This window comes from Callithrix jacchus, chromosome 7 (genome assembly GCF_049354715.1).
Source record: "Callithrix jacchus isolate 240 chromosome 7, calJac240_pri, whole genome shotgun sequence".
Taxonomy (NCBI): Eukaryota; Metazoa; Chordata; class Mammalia; order Primates; family Cebidae; genus Callithrix; species Callithrix jacchus.
This window is the reverse complement of record NC_133508.1, coordinates 82324359-82343020: the sequence shown is the minus strand read 5'-3', so window position 1 is coordinate 82343020 and position 18662 is coordinate 82324359. Positions and strand designations below refer to the sequence as shown.

At 43.7% G+C, this 18662-nt stretch overlaps 1 protein-coding gene across 14 annotated transcripts in view; it reads right to left on the bottom strand.

The window, feature by feature from the left end:
* Nucleotides 1–18662, bottom strand: part of NASP (nuclear autoantigenic sperm protein) — a 46554-nt gene that overhangs the window by 24430 nt on the left and 3462 nt on the right. For 12 of the 14 annotated variants that reach the window (XM_078331570.1, XM_078331579.1, XM_078331571.1 and 9 more), the window contains exon 2: nt 5937–5984. The exons of the other annotated variants lie outside the window; for them this stretch is intronic. In XM_078331570.1, the coding sequence (XP_078187696.1) occupies nt 5937–5984 (48 nt within the window). The remainder of the gene's footprint in view (nt 1–5936; nt 5985–18662) is intronic. 14 annotated transcript variants of the gene reach the window in all.

The window sequence follows — 18662 nt, the reverse complement described above, 5'->3', positions numbered from 1 at the left end:
ATCTTACATTATTCCTGAAACAGTACTGGAGACCCAAGGGTACACAAGAAAAAAACTTTTGAGAACTGCTGAATAAGAGCATGAACAGGCATTCAAAAGGAAAGAATATATGGGTACAAATTAATGGCACAGTGTTAAGAAATTTCTCTTTGTATAGTTTATTCAGAGAACAAACAAAAATCCAGAACCAAACATAAAGCAAAATCATCAGGTAAAAGCAAGATGAGGGGTATGATATTGAATGTTTAAGAAAATACAAAGGCCGGGTGCGGTGGCTCACACCTGTAATCCCAGCAACGTTGGGAGGTCAAGGAGAGCAGATCACGAGGTCAGTTCGAGACCAGTCTGACCAACGTGGTGAAACCCCATCTCTACTAAAATTACAAAAAATTAGCCAGACATGGTGGTACACGCCTGTAATCCCAGCTCCTGAGGTGGCTGAGGCAGGAGAGTCGCTTCAACCTGGGTGGTAGAGATTGCAGTGATCCAAGATCAAACCATTACACTCCAGCATGGGCAAAAGAGCAAGACTCAGTCTCAGGAAAAAAAAAAAAAAGAAAGAAAAGGAGAAAAAAGAAAATGTAAAGAAAAGGAGGTTGATCAGCTACGTGCAGTGGCTTATGCCTGTAATTGGAACAATTCAGGAAGCTGATGAGGGAGCATCATAGAGAGGTCAGGAGTTCAAGACCTGCCTGGGCAACGTAAGACCCTGACTCTAAAACACATATAAAAAACTTAGCTTTGAGAGGCTGAGGCAGGAGGATATCTTGAGCCCAGCAGGGAGGCTGCACTGAGCCAGGAACAGGACCACTGTACTCCAGCCTAAGTGGCTGAGTAATATCCTGACTGAAGTCGGAGCGGGAGGAGGGAGATAAAGCAGTTCAGCAGAATGGAAAAATAACTTGACCAGAAAAATGTGGTATAAACTGCCAATCAAAACAAAAAACCCACTTGAGGTCAGAGGTTATAAATTTAAGGTGAGACTAATAATGTGTTTTCCAATCATCCTTCACGTTTTTCTAAGAATAAGAATATTCTCGTCCTTTAAAAATCAAATGCTTAGGCCAACACGGTGGCCCCCCAACTTGTAATCCTAGCACTTCGGGAGGCTGAGGTGAGAAGATGGCTTGAGCTCCAGGAGTTTGAGGCCAGCCTAGACAACATAGGGAAACGGAAACCTCATCACTGAAAACAAAATACAAAAACTGGCCAGTCATGATGGCATACATTTGTGTGGTCCTATCTACTCACGAGGCTAAGGCAGGAGGATCACCTGGGACCAGGGAAGGTCAAGGCTGCAGTGGGCTGTGATCGCACCACTACATTCCAGCCTGGGCTACGAAGTTTAATACTGATGATTATGTATCAAGCACTGTGTTTTGGGTAGCCTAGCTACATTTAGTCAGTCCAGAAACTTAAATACTATGGTATATCCTATGAGCAACCCTCTTGAATGTATTGTGTAGTCGGGCGCGGTGGCAGGGGCCTATAGTCCCAGCTACTCAGGAGGCTGAGGTGGGAGGATCGCTTGAGCCCAGGAGTTCTGTACTGTAGTGCGCTATGCCGATCAGGTGTCCGAACTAAGTTCAGCATCACTACGGTGACCTCCCGGGAGCAGGGAACCACCAGGTTGCCTAAAAATGGGTGAACCGGCCCAGGTGGGAAATGAAGCAAGTCAAAACTCCCATGCTGATCTGTAGTGGGATAGTGCCTGTGAATAGCCACTGCACTCCAGGCTGGGCAACATAGCGAGATACTGGCTCTTAAAAAAAGAAAGTATTGTAGCCAGACGTGGTTGCTCACGCCTGTAATCTCAGCACTTTGGGAGGCCGAGGTGGGTGGATCACGAGGTCAAGAGATCGAGACCATCCTGGTCAACATGGTGAAACCCCGTCTCTACTAAAAATACAAAAGATTAGCTGGGCGTGGTGGCGCGTGCCTGTAATCCCAGCTACTCAGGAGGATGAGGCAGAAGAATTGCCTGAACCCAGGAGGCGAAGGTTGTGGTGAGCCGAGATCACACCATTGCACTCCAGCCTGGGTAACAAGAGCAAAACTCCGTCTGAAAAAAAAAAGTATTGTGTTTAGGATCAATCCTAAACAGTATGCATACCATAAAAATACCCGATTAACTCACAAAATATTAGTATTTTTCTTTTCTTTTTTTTTTTTTTTGAGATGAAGTTTCACTCATCAGACTGGAGTGCAGTGGCGCAATCTTGGCTCACTGTAACCTCCACCTCCCAGGTTCAAATTATTCTCCTACATCAGCCTCCCAAGTAGCTGGAATTGCAGGCACTCACCACCACATCCAACTAATTTTTGTATTTATTACTAGACACAGGGTTTCACCATGTTGGCCAGGCTGATCTCAAACTCCTAACCTCAGGTGATCCACCCACCTAGGCCTCTGAAAGTGCTGGGATTACAGACATAAGTCACCGCACCTGGCTGGACTTATTTCTAAACAGAACATCAGAATCATCTATTTCAGAAAAATCGAATTCATCAAATGAATCTGTGGCCAACAACCATTTGAGAATGGTGTTAACATCACACATAGGAATGCTATGTTTTCTAGGATTTGACACTGACAGTGATCAAGAATTACTATATTCTGAAAATGAAAATACCACTACTAAAAACAGTGCTATAAATACAATGATGTCTTTTTTTCCAAAATCAATATATTAGAGTGATGTGAAAATAACAATTAAGGGGAGCTAGCTGGTGGTAGTTATCACTGGGTAAATGCTGCAGCCCCAAGCACCACTAGCGAATATTCTTGGGGCAAATAGGAAAGGGTTAAATAACCAAGATGACAACTGGATTTCAAACATGAAAAACATAAGACCCTATGGACAATTTAAAAACCTATTTGTGGCCAGGCATGGTGACTCACACCTGTAATCCCATCACTTTGGAAGGCTGACACGGGTGGATCACCTGAGGTCATGAGTTCGAGACCAGCCTGGCCAACATGGTGAAACCCTATCTCTACTAAAAATACAAAAATTACAGCTGGACGTGATGGCTCACCGCTGTAATCCCAACACTCAGGGAGGCCAAGGTAGGCAGATCATGAGATCAGGAGCTCAAGAACAGCCAGGCCACAATGGCAAAACACTGTCTCTACTAAAAAATACAAATATCAGGCTGGGTACAGTGGCTGTAATCCCAGCACTTTGGGAGGTCAAGGCGGGTAGATCACAAGGTCAAGAGATCAAGACCATCCTGGCCAACATGGTGAAACCCTGTCTCTACTAAAAATACAAAAATTAGTTGGGCGTGGTGGCACATGCCTGTAGTCCCAAGTCCCAGCGACTTGGGACAGGAGAATTGCTTGAACCCTGGAGGCGAGGTTGCAGTGAGCCGAGATCACACCACTGCACTCCAGCCTGGCGCCTGGCAACAGAGCGAAACTCCATCTCAAAAAAAAAAGAAAAAAATATTAGCCGGGCATGGCGGCAGGCACCTGTAATCCCAGCTACTCCATAGTCTCGGCAGGAGAACTGCTTGAACTCAGGAGGCAGAGGTTCCAGTGAGTCGAGATCATGCCATTGTACTGTAGCCTGGGCAAAAGAACAAGACCCACTCTTGGAGAAGGAAAAAAAAACAAAACAAAACAATATTAGCCAGGTGAGGTGGTGGGCGCCTGTAATCCCAACTACTCAGGAGGCTGAGGCAGGAGAATCACTTGAACCCAGTAGGTGGAGGTTGCAGTGAGCCAAGATCATGCCATTGTACTCCGTCTCCAAGGGATTTTTTTTTTTAGACGGAGTTTCGCTCCTGTTACCCAGGCTGGAGTGCAATGGTGCGATCTCGGCTCACCGCAACCTCTGCCTCCTGGATTCAGGCAATTCTCCTGTCTCACCCTCCTGAGTAGCTGGGATTACAGGCACTTGCCACCATGCCCGGCTAATTTTTTGTATTTTTAGTAGAGACGGGGTTTCACCATGTTGACCAGAATGGTCTCGATCTCTTGACCTCATGATCCACCCGCCTCGGCCTCCCAAAGTGCTGGGATTACAGACTTGAGCCACCGTGCCCGGCCGTACTCCATCTCCAAAAAAGAAAAAAGTATTTTTAAGATATTCTGCACAAGGTTTAAACAGAAACAGTAATAATTCTCAACCTTAATCAGAAAGGTTTTCCATAACAAACCAACCAAAATTTTATCTCAAGCTTAACAAATAAAATCAGGTGGGCATGGTAAATCAGGTTTCTAATCCGAACACTTTGGGAAGCCAAGGCAGGGGATTGCTGGAGCCCAGGCTGGAGACCAGCCTGGCCAACAAACCAAGTCTCCACTTGAAAAAATAAAATAATTCAGCCAGGTACAGTGGCCCACGCCTGTAATCCCAACACTGGGAGGCCAAGGCAGGCAGATCACCTGAGGTCAGGAGTTCAACATGATCTAGCCTAGTCAACATGGTGAAACCCCATCTCTACTACAAGTATAAAAATTGGCCGGATTTGGTGGGGCCCGCCTGTAAACCCAGCTACTCAGGAGACTGAGGCAGGAGAAATCACTTGAACCCAGGAAATGGAGATTGCACTGAGCCAAGATTGCATCACTGCACTCCAGCCTGGACAACAAGAGTGAAACTCCATCTCAAAAATAAATAGACTGGGCGTGGTGGCTCACACCTGTAATCCCAGTTCTTTGGGAGGCCAAGGCAAGTGGATCACTTGAGGTCAGGAGTTCAAGACCAGCCAGGCCAACATGATGAGAGCCTGTCTCTACCAAAAATACAAAAAATTAGCAGGGCATGGTGGTGCATGCCTGTAATCTCAGCTACTCAAGACACTGAGGTGCAAGAATTGCTTGAACCAAGGACGTGGAGGTTGCAGTGAGCCAAGATTGCACCATTGCACTCCAGCCTAGGCGACAGAGCAAGAATCCGTCTCAAAAAAAAAAAAAAAATAGCCAGATGTGGTGGTGGCTGCCTACCCAGCTACTCAAGAGGTTAAGGCAGAAGAATCCCTTTAGTCCAGGAGTTCAAGGTGGTGGTGAGCTATGATCGCATCACTGTACTCCAGCTTGGGTAACGGAATAAGACCCTGTCTTAACAGTAACAAAAATCTCTAGGGATGCAACCTAACATCTACCTTTTGGGTAAGCTTTTTAGTTAACTGTTATGCCCACTTCTGATTAATAAACATAGCCATGGGCCAGGTGCAGTGGCTCACGCCTGTAATCCCAGCACTTTGGGAGGCCGAGGTGAGGGGAATCATCTGAGGCCAGGAGTTTGAGACCAGCCTGACCAACATGGAGAAACCCCATCTCTACTAAAAATACAGTATCAGACGGGCATGGTGGCACATGCCTGTAATCCCAGCTATTTGGGAGGCTAAGGCAGGAGAATCACCTGAACCGGGAAAGTGGAGGTTGCGCCACTGCACTCCAGTCTGGGTAACAAGAGTGAAACTCCGTCTCCCCCCTCCACAAAAAAAAGGTAACTCTGCAGATCTGAGATTAAGAAAAAAAAAAAACAAACCACAGTCATATCAAGATAGAAAAGTTACAGGGAAGTACGTGAGACCAGCCAGGTAGTTCAAACCTATAATCCTAAACTTTGGAAGGCTGAGGCAGGGAGAACTGCTTGAGGCTAGGAGTTTTGAGACCAACCTTGGCAACATAGCAAGACCCCATCTCTCCAAAAAAAATTTAAAGTGAGCCAAGTGTAGTGGTATGTGCCTGTTGTCCTAGCTACTCAGGGGTTGAGGTGGGAGGATTGCTTAAACCCAGGAGTTCAAGATTATTGTGAGCCCAGACTGCACATTGCACTTCAGCCTGAGCAATAAAGCAAGATCTTGCCTATATGTATTAAAAAAATTTAATTTAAAAATAAAAATGAAACTGTTTTCATGTTATATTGTTCTTAGTTTATGTTTCAGATACAAATCTAACTGTACCATGTAAATAATCTTACCTCTCCACTTTATCTGCAGATGTAGAAGGAGCAGGAACATCTTCAATTCTGTAATAAAAAATTAAGGGGGGAAAAAGGTAAAACTGGAGGCAATTATTAAGCCTGAAAATAAAAATAAAATAAAATAAAAGAACTGTCATTTATTAAATACCCTAGTATTATTTACTTACTTACCTTCTCAAATTTAATTCTTACTCATTCAAATATTCAGGGCTAAAAATAAGTAGTAACTTCACAGCTATAACCACAGGGATGAAGAACAACTTAAAGGGGAGTACAGGCAGTGCTTTCAGCTACAGGTTAAGTAAGCTATCTGGGCCATTTGCCTAAATCTTTAAATGGTCTTGGATCCTTATCTACAAATTCTGTCACAGCCAGTTATTTACGTCAAATAGTTTTATTAAGGAGTCATTTTGACCAAATGGTCTAGCACAGAGCTTCTCAAACTACCTGTGGTTAAACGACTAAGTCTTTTATTTCCAGTCTGCAACCATAGGGTTTTAAAAATACAATGTCAGGGAGATGTCAAATTGCTTTGTTTCTAAATGCTTACTCCAAACTTTTGTACTTATCTTTTTGTAGACCAGTAGCAAACCAACACTAGTCTAGGAACCACACAATGTATCACAAATGTCCAAATAAGAGTTTGAATACTAAAAATAAACATCAAAATACTGTACATGCACTACAAACATTCAGGCACCACTGGCAACAAGAATATCCAAACTGCGGCCAGGCGCAGCGGCTCACACCTATAATCCCAACACTCTGGGGAGGCCGAGGCAGGTGGATCACCTGGGATCAGGAGTTCGTGATCAGCCCGGCCAACATGGCGAAACTCCACCTCTACTAACAATACAAAAATTAGCTGGGCATGGTGGCACGTGCCTGTAATCCCAGCTACTCTGGAGGCTAAGGAAGGAAAATCGCTTGAACCTGAGAGGCAGAGGTTGCAGTGAGCCAAGATCATACCACTGTACTCCACTCTGGATAACAGAGTGAGACTCCGTTCCTCCGCCCCCGCCAAAAAAATCCAAAATATTTTGTACCTATATCAGTGAGAGACTGTAATACAATCCTATTTAGCTAGCCATGATGGATGTAACTGGAGAGGATTCACCCTTCTAACTCGGACAACTAGATATAGCCAAAATATGTGAAGTATTGGAGATATTGAACAACTAGTAGACCACAACAGTGATCTCAGAGACAGTGAGGGGAATGAGGTGAGCCTAATGACTATCCCAGCTTACCTTGTGGAGTTTTATCCACAGCATACAGGCAGACCCAAACAGAGTCCAACAATCTCACCAAATTGAGGAGACAGTTTAGAAAGACCAAGGTGACTAGAACTTGTAGAACAGAATAACTAGAGAGAAGAGAGCCAACAAGCTCCAGAGATCTACAGAGGGTCCCCTCAGTCTGTGGCTAGGTTTTAATCAGCTTACTACATGAGAAAACTACTGAAGCCTGGAAGACAAACAACAGAAAGGAATAGATAAAAAACCTCAGAATTCACAAAGGTTCTAAAATAGTCCCAACATCAAGAGCAGAAAGTAATGCTTTAGTAATGGAGCCAAATTAGTACTAAAGAGTATTCCAGGCCTGCCTAAAGAAAACTTAAAAACCTCAAAAGGATTGGACTATTTCCAAATAACCATCCTAGAACAAAGCCAAAATATATCAAAAGAAACAAAACATCCAGCAACCAATAACAAATTTCATAATGTCTGATATCTCCCTCCCCCTCCAGAAAAAAATTATCAGGAAAACAAATGAAACAGAAAGTCAAACCTGTAGGGAAAATAATTAGGCAAGCATAGTGGCTCATATCTGTAATCCCCACACTCTGGATGGCTTCACTTGGAGGATCACTTCAGCCCAGGAGTTCAACACAAGCCTGAACAACATGGTCTTTGTATTTATAAAAAAAAATAAACGGTTTTGGCTGGGCACGGTGGCTCACGCCTATAATCCCAGCACTTTGGGAGGCCGAGGCGGGTGGATCACGAGGTCAAGAGTTCGAGACCATCCTGGTCAACAACGTGAAACCCCATCTCTACTAAATATACAAAAATTAGCTGGGCATGGTGGTACGCGCCTGTAGTCCCAGTTACTCGGGAGGCTGAGACAGGAGAATTGCTCGAACCCAGAAGGCGGTGGTTGCCGTGAGCCGAGATCGTGCCACTGTACTCCAGTCTGGGTAACAACAGCGAAACTCCGTCTCAAAAATAAATAAATAAACAAACAAACAAATGGTTTTAAATTTTATCTATTTATACAAAAAATAAAGTTAGCCAGGCATGGTGGCATGTGCCCATAGTTCCAGCTACTCAGGAGGCTGTGGTGGGAAGATTCCTTTAGCCCAAGAGGTCAAAGCTGCAGGAAGCCATGATCAAGCCACTGCACTCCAACCTGGGCAATACAGGGAGACTGCCTTTAAAAAAAACTAAACAGGCTGGGCTCGGTGGCTCACGCCTGTAATCCTAGCACTTTGGGAAGCCCAGGCAGGTGGATTGCCTGAGCTCAGGAGTTAGTGATCCACCTGGGCAACATGGTGAAACCCTGTCTCTACTAAAGTACAAAAAACTAGCTGGGCGTGGCAGTGTGCACCTGTATTCCCAGCTACTAGGGAGGCTGAGACAGGAGAATCACCTGAACCCAGGAGGTAGAAGTTGCAGTGAGCTGAGATCGAACCATTACACTCCAGCCTGGGTGACAGTGACACTCCGTCTCAAACAAAACAAAACAAAACAAAACAAAACACAAAACAAACAAGCACAATAGAAACACATCCAGAAATTATACAGATGTGGATATATTTAGTTATAAATATATCCCACAAGCTCACAAAGTTAAGAGAAAAGCATAGAGAAACAGATTTTTTAAACTCTGAAAGTCAAACTTTTAGAGATGAAAATACACGATAGGATGAACAATAAATTAGAACCTGATAAAAAAAAATTTACAAACCTAAAAACTATTCTAAAAGAAGAAGAAACTATTCTGAAAGAAGAGACAAAGACTGAAAAAAAAAAAAAAAAAAAAAGGCGGGAAGGGGGGCGCCAGGGAAGCCGAGGTGGAAGGATCATTTGGAGTTAAGAGCTCAAGGATGTAGTGCATGTTGCCTGTGAAAAGCCACTGCACTCCAGCCTGGATAACATGGAGAGACTCTGGGGAAAAAAAAATTTGATTTAAAAACAAAAACAGCTGTGCACAGTGGCTTACGCCTGTAATCCTTGCACACTGGGAGGCTGAGGAGGGCAGGATCACCTGAGGTCAGGAGTTTGAGACCAGCCTGACCAACATGGAGAAACCCATCTCCACTAAAAATACAAAATTAGCCAGGCGTGGTGGCTCATTCCTGTAACCACAGCTACTCGGGAGGCTGAGGCAGGAGAACTGCTTGAACCTGGGAGGCAGAGGTTGCAGTGAGCCAATCGCGCCGTGGCACTCCAGCCTGGGCAATAAGTCTCAAAAAAAACAAAAACAAAAAAAAGTCCTGCTTATACATTAATGCTTATACATTAACCAGGGGCGGTGGGGGAGGGGGGACCAAAAAACAGAATTCAACCCTGATTCTGTTTGTAATGTGGTTTTTCATTTGCCTGATTTTTCATTTTTTAATTGCTGGTTTCCAGCAATTTAATTATAGTGTACAATTTGATTACATGTGATTTTCTTCACATTTCTTTCGCTTGGGTTTGTAGATTCTTGGATCTGTGGGTTTCTACTTTCTCATCAAAATTAGAAAAAAAAAGTTTTGTTTTTTTTTTTTTTGAGATGGGACTCTCACTCAGCTAGTCTCAAACTCCTGACTTCAGGTGATTCACCTGCCCTGGGCTCCCAAAGTGCTAGGATTACAGGCGTGACCCACTGTGCTCAGTCTAGAAATGTTTTGATTACCATTTATCTTCCTAATTCACTGCTCCCACCCTATGCTGCCACCAAATACCTTCAAGGACTCTATGCAATTTTCCAGTATCTTTTAAACAAACCCATTTGGTAAGAGCTAGTTTTTAATTGGATAAACTAAGTCACAAATAAGGCAACTGTCAGCTGGATGTGGTGGCACACATTGATACTCCCAAATATTCCAGAGGCTAAGGTGGGATGATAGGCCTAGGTGGTTTAGTCCAGCCTGTGTAGCACAGCAAGACCCTCATCTCTAAAAAAAAATAACTAAGTCAATTGTCAATGTCTATTATTAAAGCTTAATTCCTCTCTATTTTTAAGAACACTTCTTTATATATCATGTAAAGTCCAGGAACAGGACAATTATTTTTCTAAACTTTCCTCCTCCTGCTATCCCAAAATGTAACTGGGAAAAAAGCTACAAAGCTGGACGGGTACACAGCAGCCAGACCATTTACTTTTGATGCCAACCTAAGGTTTAACATTTTTTATTGTAAAGTCAGGAGTCACTAAAAATACAATCAAATTTACTTTTTTTTTTTTTTTTTTTGAGACAGAGTTTTGTTTTTGTTACCCAGGCTGGAGTGCAATGGCGCGATCTCACCTCACTGCAACACCTCCACCTCCTGGGTTCAGGCAATTCTCCTGCCTCAGCCTCCTGAGTAGTTGGGATTACAGGCACGTGCCACCACGCCCAGCTAATTTTTTGTATTTTTAGTAGAGACGGGGTTTTACCATGTTGACCAGGATGGTCTCGATCTCTTGACCTCATGATTCACCCACCTCGGCCTCCCAAAGTGCTGGGATTACAGGCTTGAGCCACCGTGCCTGGCCTCAAATTTACTTTTTATACACTATCACTGCAATATAAAAGATTCTTTGAAGTGAATACCATTAAAAGCAAAGAACCAGTAAAAACACTACTAATTAGTGATAAATTTACTTCTTGCTCAGCAGAAGCCTTGACAAATAGAAAACAGATTGAACTCTGGTACAGTTGGGAAAAAAAATGAATTAAAGCAATGTTTCTCAAATTTTAGCCTGTATGCAAACTATCTGGAAAACTGTTAAACAGTTTGAACTCCATCCCCTGCAGTTTGAGTCAGAAGATTTCGGGTAAGGTTCAAGAATCTGCATTTCTAACAACTGCCCAGACGACACATTCCCCAGGTTCTGGAACCATGCTCTGAGGACTACTGGATTAGAACAAAAATTATAGACCAATGTTCATATCCTATCTGAGCAATAGCTATGTCTGATCCAGTTGGGTTTTTTTTGAGAATGGCGTCTTACTCTGTGACCCAGGCTGGAGTGCAGTGGCGCCATCTTGGCTCACTGCAAACAACTCCCAGGTTCAAGCAATTCTCCTGCCTCAGCCTCCAAAGTAGCTGGGATTACAGGTGCCTGCTACCACACCCGGCTAATTTTTTTTTTTTTTTTTTTTTTGAGACGGAGTTTCGCTCTTGTTACCCAGGCTGGAGTACAATGGCGCAATCTCGGCTCACCGCAACCTCCGCCCCCTGGGTTCAGGCAATTCTCCTGCCTCAGCCTCCTGAGTAGCTGGGATTACAGGCACGCGCCACCGTGCCCAGCTAATTTTTTTGTAATTTTTAGTAGAGACAGGGTTTCACCATGTTGACCAGGATGGTCTCGATCTGTTGACCTCGTGATCCACCCGCCGCCTCGGCCTCCCAAAGTGCTGGGATTACAGGCTTGAGCCACCGCGCCCGGCCTAATTTTTATATTTTTAGTAGAGATCAGGTTTCACCATGTTGGCCAGACTATTCTCAAACTCCTGACCTTGAGGAACACCTCAAGTGATCCTCCGGCCTCAGCCTCCCAGAGTGCTGGGATTACAGGTGTGAGCCACCAGGCCACGCCTGATACAGTTACTTTTTAAAATGTTAATTCTAGTAGTCACTACATGTAAAACTATGAAGCTATGACTTAATCTGGATTTCTGATTTCCTTAAAAAAAACATAATGAATTTTTAGAATGAGTATGAAAACAGGAAAGTACTAGAGGAAATCATAGGAAAATTACTTAGTAATTATCTGGAGAAGGCCTTTCAAAATCCAGAAATCAGACTGGGTGCAGGGGCTCTCTCCTGTAATCCCAACACCTTATGAGGCCAAGGTGGGAGGACTACTTGAGCTCAGGAGCTTAAAACCAACCTGGGCAATATAGCGAGACCTGTCTCTACCAAAAACAAAATGAGCTGGGGCATGGTGGTGTATGCCTCTAGTCCCAGCTACTCCAGAGACTGATGCAGAAAGACTGCTTGAGCCCAGGAGATGGAGCCTGCAGTGAGCTATGATCATGCCACTTTACTCCAGCCTGATGACAGAGCAAGATCTCGTCTCAAATAAATAATAAATCCAGAAACCATGGGATATCGATAGATTCTACTCTATCTAATTCATTTCGCAAAAGGTTAACTTAGCAAATATACATAGAATCTTACCATCAACAGGATATAAAAAGCCCAATAAGAATCAATTTAATATAAACAAACACATTCACAAAAAAACCAAACACAAACACTTGACCACATGTTCCTGCTCATTCTTATGAGAAACCAAAAAAAAGCTATACTAAGAAATTATGTTTTATCCATCAAATAGTCAAAGATAGGTTAAGGAGAAATTGGCATTCCCATACACTGCTAACAAAAGTTCAAGGCTGGGGAGGGTGGCTCACTGCTATAATCCCTGAACTTTGGCATCTGTAATCCCAGCTATTTGAGAGGGTGAGGCAGAAAAGACTGCTTGAGGCTATGAATTCAAGACCAGGCTAAGCAACAAAATGAGACCTCTTCTCTATTTCAAAAAATTAATTAAAAAAAAGAAGTAGGGCCGGGCACAGTGGCTCACGCCTATAATCCCAGCACTTTGGGAAGCTGAGGCAGGTGGATCACGAGGTCAAGAGATCGAGACCATCCTGGTCAACATGGTGAAACCCCGTCTCTACTAAAAATGCAAAAAATTAGCTGGGCACGCTGGTGCATGCCTGTAATCCCAGCTACTCAGGAGGCTGAGGCAGGAGAATTGCCTGAACCCAGGAGGCAGAGGTTGAGGTGAGCAGACATCACACCATTGCACTCCAGCCTGGGTAACAAGAACGGAACTCCATCTCAAAAAAAAAATTAGCTGGGCATGGTGGCGCGTGCCTGTAGTCCCAGTTACTCAAGAGGCTGAGGCAGGAGAATTGCTTGAACCCAGTAGGCGGAGGCTGCAGTGAGCCAAGATCGCGCCATGGCACTCCAGCCTGGGTAACAAGAGCGAAACTTCATCTCAAAAAAAAAAAAAAGTGAATGATGGCCGATCGCTAACATCCCGGGATTGCAGCTCTCAGGGAAGGCGCGGAGAACTAGAGGACGCCACACTTTCAGACAAAGTCTGGTCGCTCACGGAGCAGAAGATCCCCCAGTGGTGGAAACACACGAGTCGCCAGCACGACTCTCGTGGTTGGCGCAGCGGTTCCACCGACACCTCGACGCGGCAGCGCTGGGAGCAGAGTAAACTACTACGGAAACAAGAAAGAAGCCCAACAGGAGAATCCTGGGCAGAAAAGCACCATCAGTTTTAACGCAGCTGCTCTGGCCCTGGGAACTAACAACCTGGACGTCCACTCAAGAGACCTAATCTGAAAGTTGCTAATTTCAAAGACGACAGGAGGATAAATTTACAATGACGGGAAGAAACCAGCGTAAAAAAGCTGAGAATACTCAAAGTCAGAATGCCTCTCCCTCTAAAGATGATCACAGTTCCACATCAACAATGGAACAAGGCTTGATGGAGAACGAGCGCCTCCTGATGACAGAATCACTCTTCAAGGAATGGATAATAACAAACTTCGGTGAGTTAAAAAAAAATGTTGTAGCCCAACGTAAAGAAACTAGGAACTTTGAAAAAAGGTTTGATGAAATCCTATTGAGAATAGACAACTTAGAGAGGAGTATGAGTGAATTAATGGAACTGAAGAATACAATACAGGAACTCCGAGAAGTATGCACAGGTTTAAACACTCGAATTGTTCAAGCAGAAGAAGGGATATCAGAGGTCAAAGTCCAACTTAATGAAATAAAACGCGAAGAAAAGATTAGAGAAAAAAGGATAAAAAGGAATGAGCAATGTCTCCAAGAAATGTGGGACTATGTGAAAAGACCTAATTTACGTTTGATAGGTGTACCTGAATGCGACGGAGAGAATGAATCCAAGCTGGAAAATACCCTTCAGGATATTATTCAGGAAAATTTTCCTAAACTAGCAAAGCAGGTCAACATTCAACCCCAGGTAATACAGAGAACACCACAAAGATATTCCTCAAGAAGAGCAACCCCAAGGCACATCATCGTTAGATTCACCAGGGTTGAAACGAAGGAGAAAATACTAAGGGCAGCCAGAGAGAAAGGTCAGGTTACCCACAAAGGCAAGCCTATCAGACTTACAGCAGATCTCTCGGCAGAAACTCTACAGGCCAGAAGAGAGTGGGGGCCAATATTCAACATCCTCAAAGAACAGAACCTTCAGCCCAGAATTTCATATCCAGCCAAACTAAGCTTCACAACTGAAGGAAAAATAAAATCTTTTATGAACAAGCAAGAACTCAGACATTTTATTACCACCAGGCCTGCTTTACAAGAGCTTCTGAAAGAAGCATTACACACAGAAAGAAACAACCAGTATTATTAGCCTTTCTAAAAATACACCAAAAAGTAAAGAGCACCAACATAAAGAAGAATTTACACCAACGAATGGATAAAACAGCCAGTCAACATCAAATGGCAGTAACCCTAAATTTAAACTGACTAAATCCCCTAATCAAAAGACACAGCCAAAACCCAATGGCATGTTACATCCAGACCTGTTTCACATGCAAGGATACACAAAGACTCAAAACAAAGGGATGGAGAAAGATTTACCAACCAAATAGAGAGCAAAAATAAATAATAAATAAATAAAAAGCAGGAGTTGCAATTCTCGTATCGGATAAAATAGATTTTAAAGCAACAAAGATACAGTGGTAAAAGGATCAATGCAACAACAAGAGCTAACGATCCTAACACCCAGATACGAGACTTAGATGCAATGAGACAGAACATTAATAAGGATATCAAGGACTCGAACTCAGATCCGGAACAAGTAAACTTAATAAATATATAGAGAGCTCTCCACTTCAAATACACAAAATATACATTCTTGTCAATACCACATCACACCTACCCATTAGTTTAAATGAAACATTGATTGGCCATTATTAATACCCAATTTTTTTCAAAATAAAGCAGTATTTCCATTTACTCTCCCTCTTTCTTCCTCTCCTTTACTTATTATTTTTTTTTTTTCTTTCCTTCTCTCAAAAAAAAAGAAATCAACTTGTAAACCTCTAGATCCAGGTCGGCAATGTCTCTTTCATTGCTTGATTTCCTTTCTTCCCTTCCCTTCCCTCCCTCCCCGCTTCCTCCCTACCGTCCTTATTCCCTTCCTTCCTGCCTTCCTCCCCCCTCCAAAAAAAAAAAAAAAAAATTAGCCAGGCATGGTGGCAGGTGTCTGTAATCCCAGCTACTCAGGAGGCTGACGCAGGAGAATCACTTGAACCCAGGGGTTGCAGCTCGCCAGTATTGTGCCACTGTACTCCAGCCTGGGAAACAGAATGAGACTCGATCTCAAAAAAAAAGGAAAAGAAAAATCGTAACTTGATTTCACATCTTTTTTTTTTTTTTTTTTTTTTCCCTTAAAGATGGGGTTTCACCATGGCTAGGATGGTCTCTATCTCCTGACCTTGTGATCTGTCCACCTCAGCCTCCCAAAGTGCTGGGATTACAGGTGTGAGCCACAGCACCCAGCATTTTTTTTTTCCAAATTTGTTTTTGAGATGTTTCTCTATATACTTTATTTTCCACTAGCTCCAAGTTTTTTTTTTTTTAATTGCATTTTAGGTTTTGGTGTACATGTGAAGAACGTGCAAGACTGTTGCATAGGTACACACATGGCAGCGTGGTTTGCTGCCTTCCTCCCCTTCAACTATATCTGGCATTTCTCCCCAGATTATCTCTCCCCAACTCCCCACCCCCTGCTGTCCCTCCCCTATTGCCCCCCCAACAAACCCCAGTGTGTGATGCTCCCCTCTCTGTGTCCATGTATTCTCATTGTTCAACACCTGCCTATGAGTGAGAACACGCGGTGTTTGATTTTCTGTTCTTGTGTCAGTTTGCTGAGGATGATGGTTTCCAGGTTCGTCCATGTCCCTACAAACTCATCGTTTTTGATGGCTGTATAATATTCCATGGTGTATATGTGCCACGTTTTCCCTGTTCAGTCTATCATTGATGGGCATTTGGGTTGGTTCCAGGTCTTTGCTATTGTCAACTGTGCTGCAACGAACATTCGTGTGCATGTGTCGTTAATAGTAGAACGATTTGTAATCCTTTGGATATATACCCAGTAATGGGATCGCTAGGTCAAATGGAATTTCTATTTCTACGTCCTTGAGGAATTGCCATACCGTCTTCCACAATGGTTGAACTAATTTACACTCCCATCAACAGTGTAAAAGTGTTCCTATTTCTCCACATCCTCTCCAACATCTGTTGCCTCCAGATTTTTTTTTTTTTTTGGAGACAGAGTTTCGCTGTTGTTACCCAGACTGAGGTGCAATGGCACGATCTCGGCTCATCGCAACCTCTGCCTCCTGGGTTCAAGCAATTCTCCTGCCTCAGCCTCCCGAGTAGCTAGGACTACAGGCGCGCACTACCATGCCCAGCTAATTTTTGTATTTTTAGTAAAGACGGGGTTTCACCTTGTTGACCAGGATGGTCGCGATCTCCAGACCTCGTGATCCACCCGCCTCGGCCTCCCAAAGTGCTGGGATTATAGGCTTGAGCCACCGCGCCTAGCCGCCTCCAGATTTTTTAATGATCGCCATTCTAACTGGCGTGAGATGATATCTCAATATGGTTTTAATTTGCATTTCTCTAATGACCAGTGATGATGTAGCTCCAAGTTTTAAACCCAACCATGTTAGTTCAAATTAAAGGTTAAGAGGACTAGAAATAATTATGAATGATGCCAAAGAGTGATCTACATTTTTTTCCATAAGGAAAAATGTTGCTTTCATTTGAAAAGGCAAACTTTTGTTCATCCTATGGTTTTAACTTTTTCATATGTGGGAAAGAACACATAAAATTTACCATCTGAAGTGTACAGTTCAGTACAGTTAGGTGTATTCACTTTGCGATAAAACATATCTCCAGAACCCTTTAATCTTGCAAATCTCAACTTTATACCAATTAAATAACTTCCCTTTCCCCTCTTTTTCCCCAGCTTCTGGTAACCACTATTCCACTTTGTTTCAATGAATCTAACTTGATTCTATGTTGAAACTTTAGACACTTCCTGTGTGGAATCATGGAATACTGTCCTTTTTTTTTTTTTTTTTTTTGACAGGGTCTCACTCTGTGAGCACTACTTTACTATCTCACCAACAGTGTCCCAAGGGCTCAAATTTCTACATAGCCTTGCCAACACTTGTGTTTTTCCTTCTTGGTTTTTTTTTTTGAGATGGAGTCTCGCACTGTCACCCAGGCTATAGTGCAGTGGCATCATCTCGGCTCACTGTAATCTCTGCCTCCTGGGCTCAAGCAATTCTCCTGCCTCAGACTCCCGAGTAGCTGGGACTATAGGTGTGTGCCACCACGCCCAGCTAATTTTTTTGTATTTTCAGTAGAGAAGGAGTTTCACTATGTTGGCTAGGATGGTCTCAATCTCCTGACCTCGTGATCCACCTGCTTCAGCCTCCCAAAGTGCTGGAATTACAGGCATGAGCCACAGCACCCAAACTTTTTTTTTTTTTTTTTTTTTTTAATTACAGTCATCGGCCGGGCGCGGTGGCTCAAGCCTGTAATCCCAGCACTTTGGAGGCCGAGGAGGGTGGATCACGAGGTCAAGAGATCGAGACCATCCTGGTAAACATGGTGAAACCCCGTCTCTACTAAAAATACAAAAAATTAGCTGGGCATGGTGGCGCGTGCCTGTAATCCCAGCTACTCAGGAGGCTGAGGCAGGAGAATTGCCTGAGCCCAGGAGGCGGAGGTTGCGGTGAGCCGAAACCGCGCCATTGCACTCCAGCCTGGGTAACAAGAGCGAAACTCCGTCTCAAAAAAGCAAACAAACAACAACAAAAAAAATTACAGTCATCATAGTGAGTATGAGGTGCTATGTCACCGCTGGGTTTTCATTTGTTTGTTGTGAGACAGGGTCTTGCTCAATCGCCCAGGCTTAAGTGCAGTGGCACCATCATAGCTAACAGCAGCCTCAACCTCCCAGGATCAAGTGATCCTCCCACTTCAGCCTCCCAAAAAGCTAGAATTACAGGCATGTGCCACCACACCTGGCTAATTCATATTTTTTTGTAGAGGCGGGGTTTCGCCATGTTGCCCAGGTTGGTCTCAAACTCCTGGGTTTAGGTAATCTGCCCACCTCAGCCTCCCAAAGTGTGCTGGGACTAAAGGCATGAACCCAGTGGACACCTGTTTTTAAAAGTGGTGGCCAGACACAGTGGTTCACGCCTGTAATCCCAGCACTTTGGGATGCAGAGGAGGGTAGATCACCTGAGGTCAGATGTTTGCAACCAGACTGGGCAACAAGGCAAAACCCTTCTCTACTAAACACACAAAAAAATTAGATAGGCATGGTGGTGCACATCTGCAGTCCCATTTACTTGGGAGGCTGAGGCAGTAGAATCGCTTGAACCTGGGAGGCAGAGGTTGCAGTGAGCAGAGATTGTTCCACTGCATTCCAGCCTGGGTG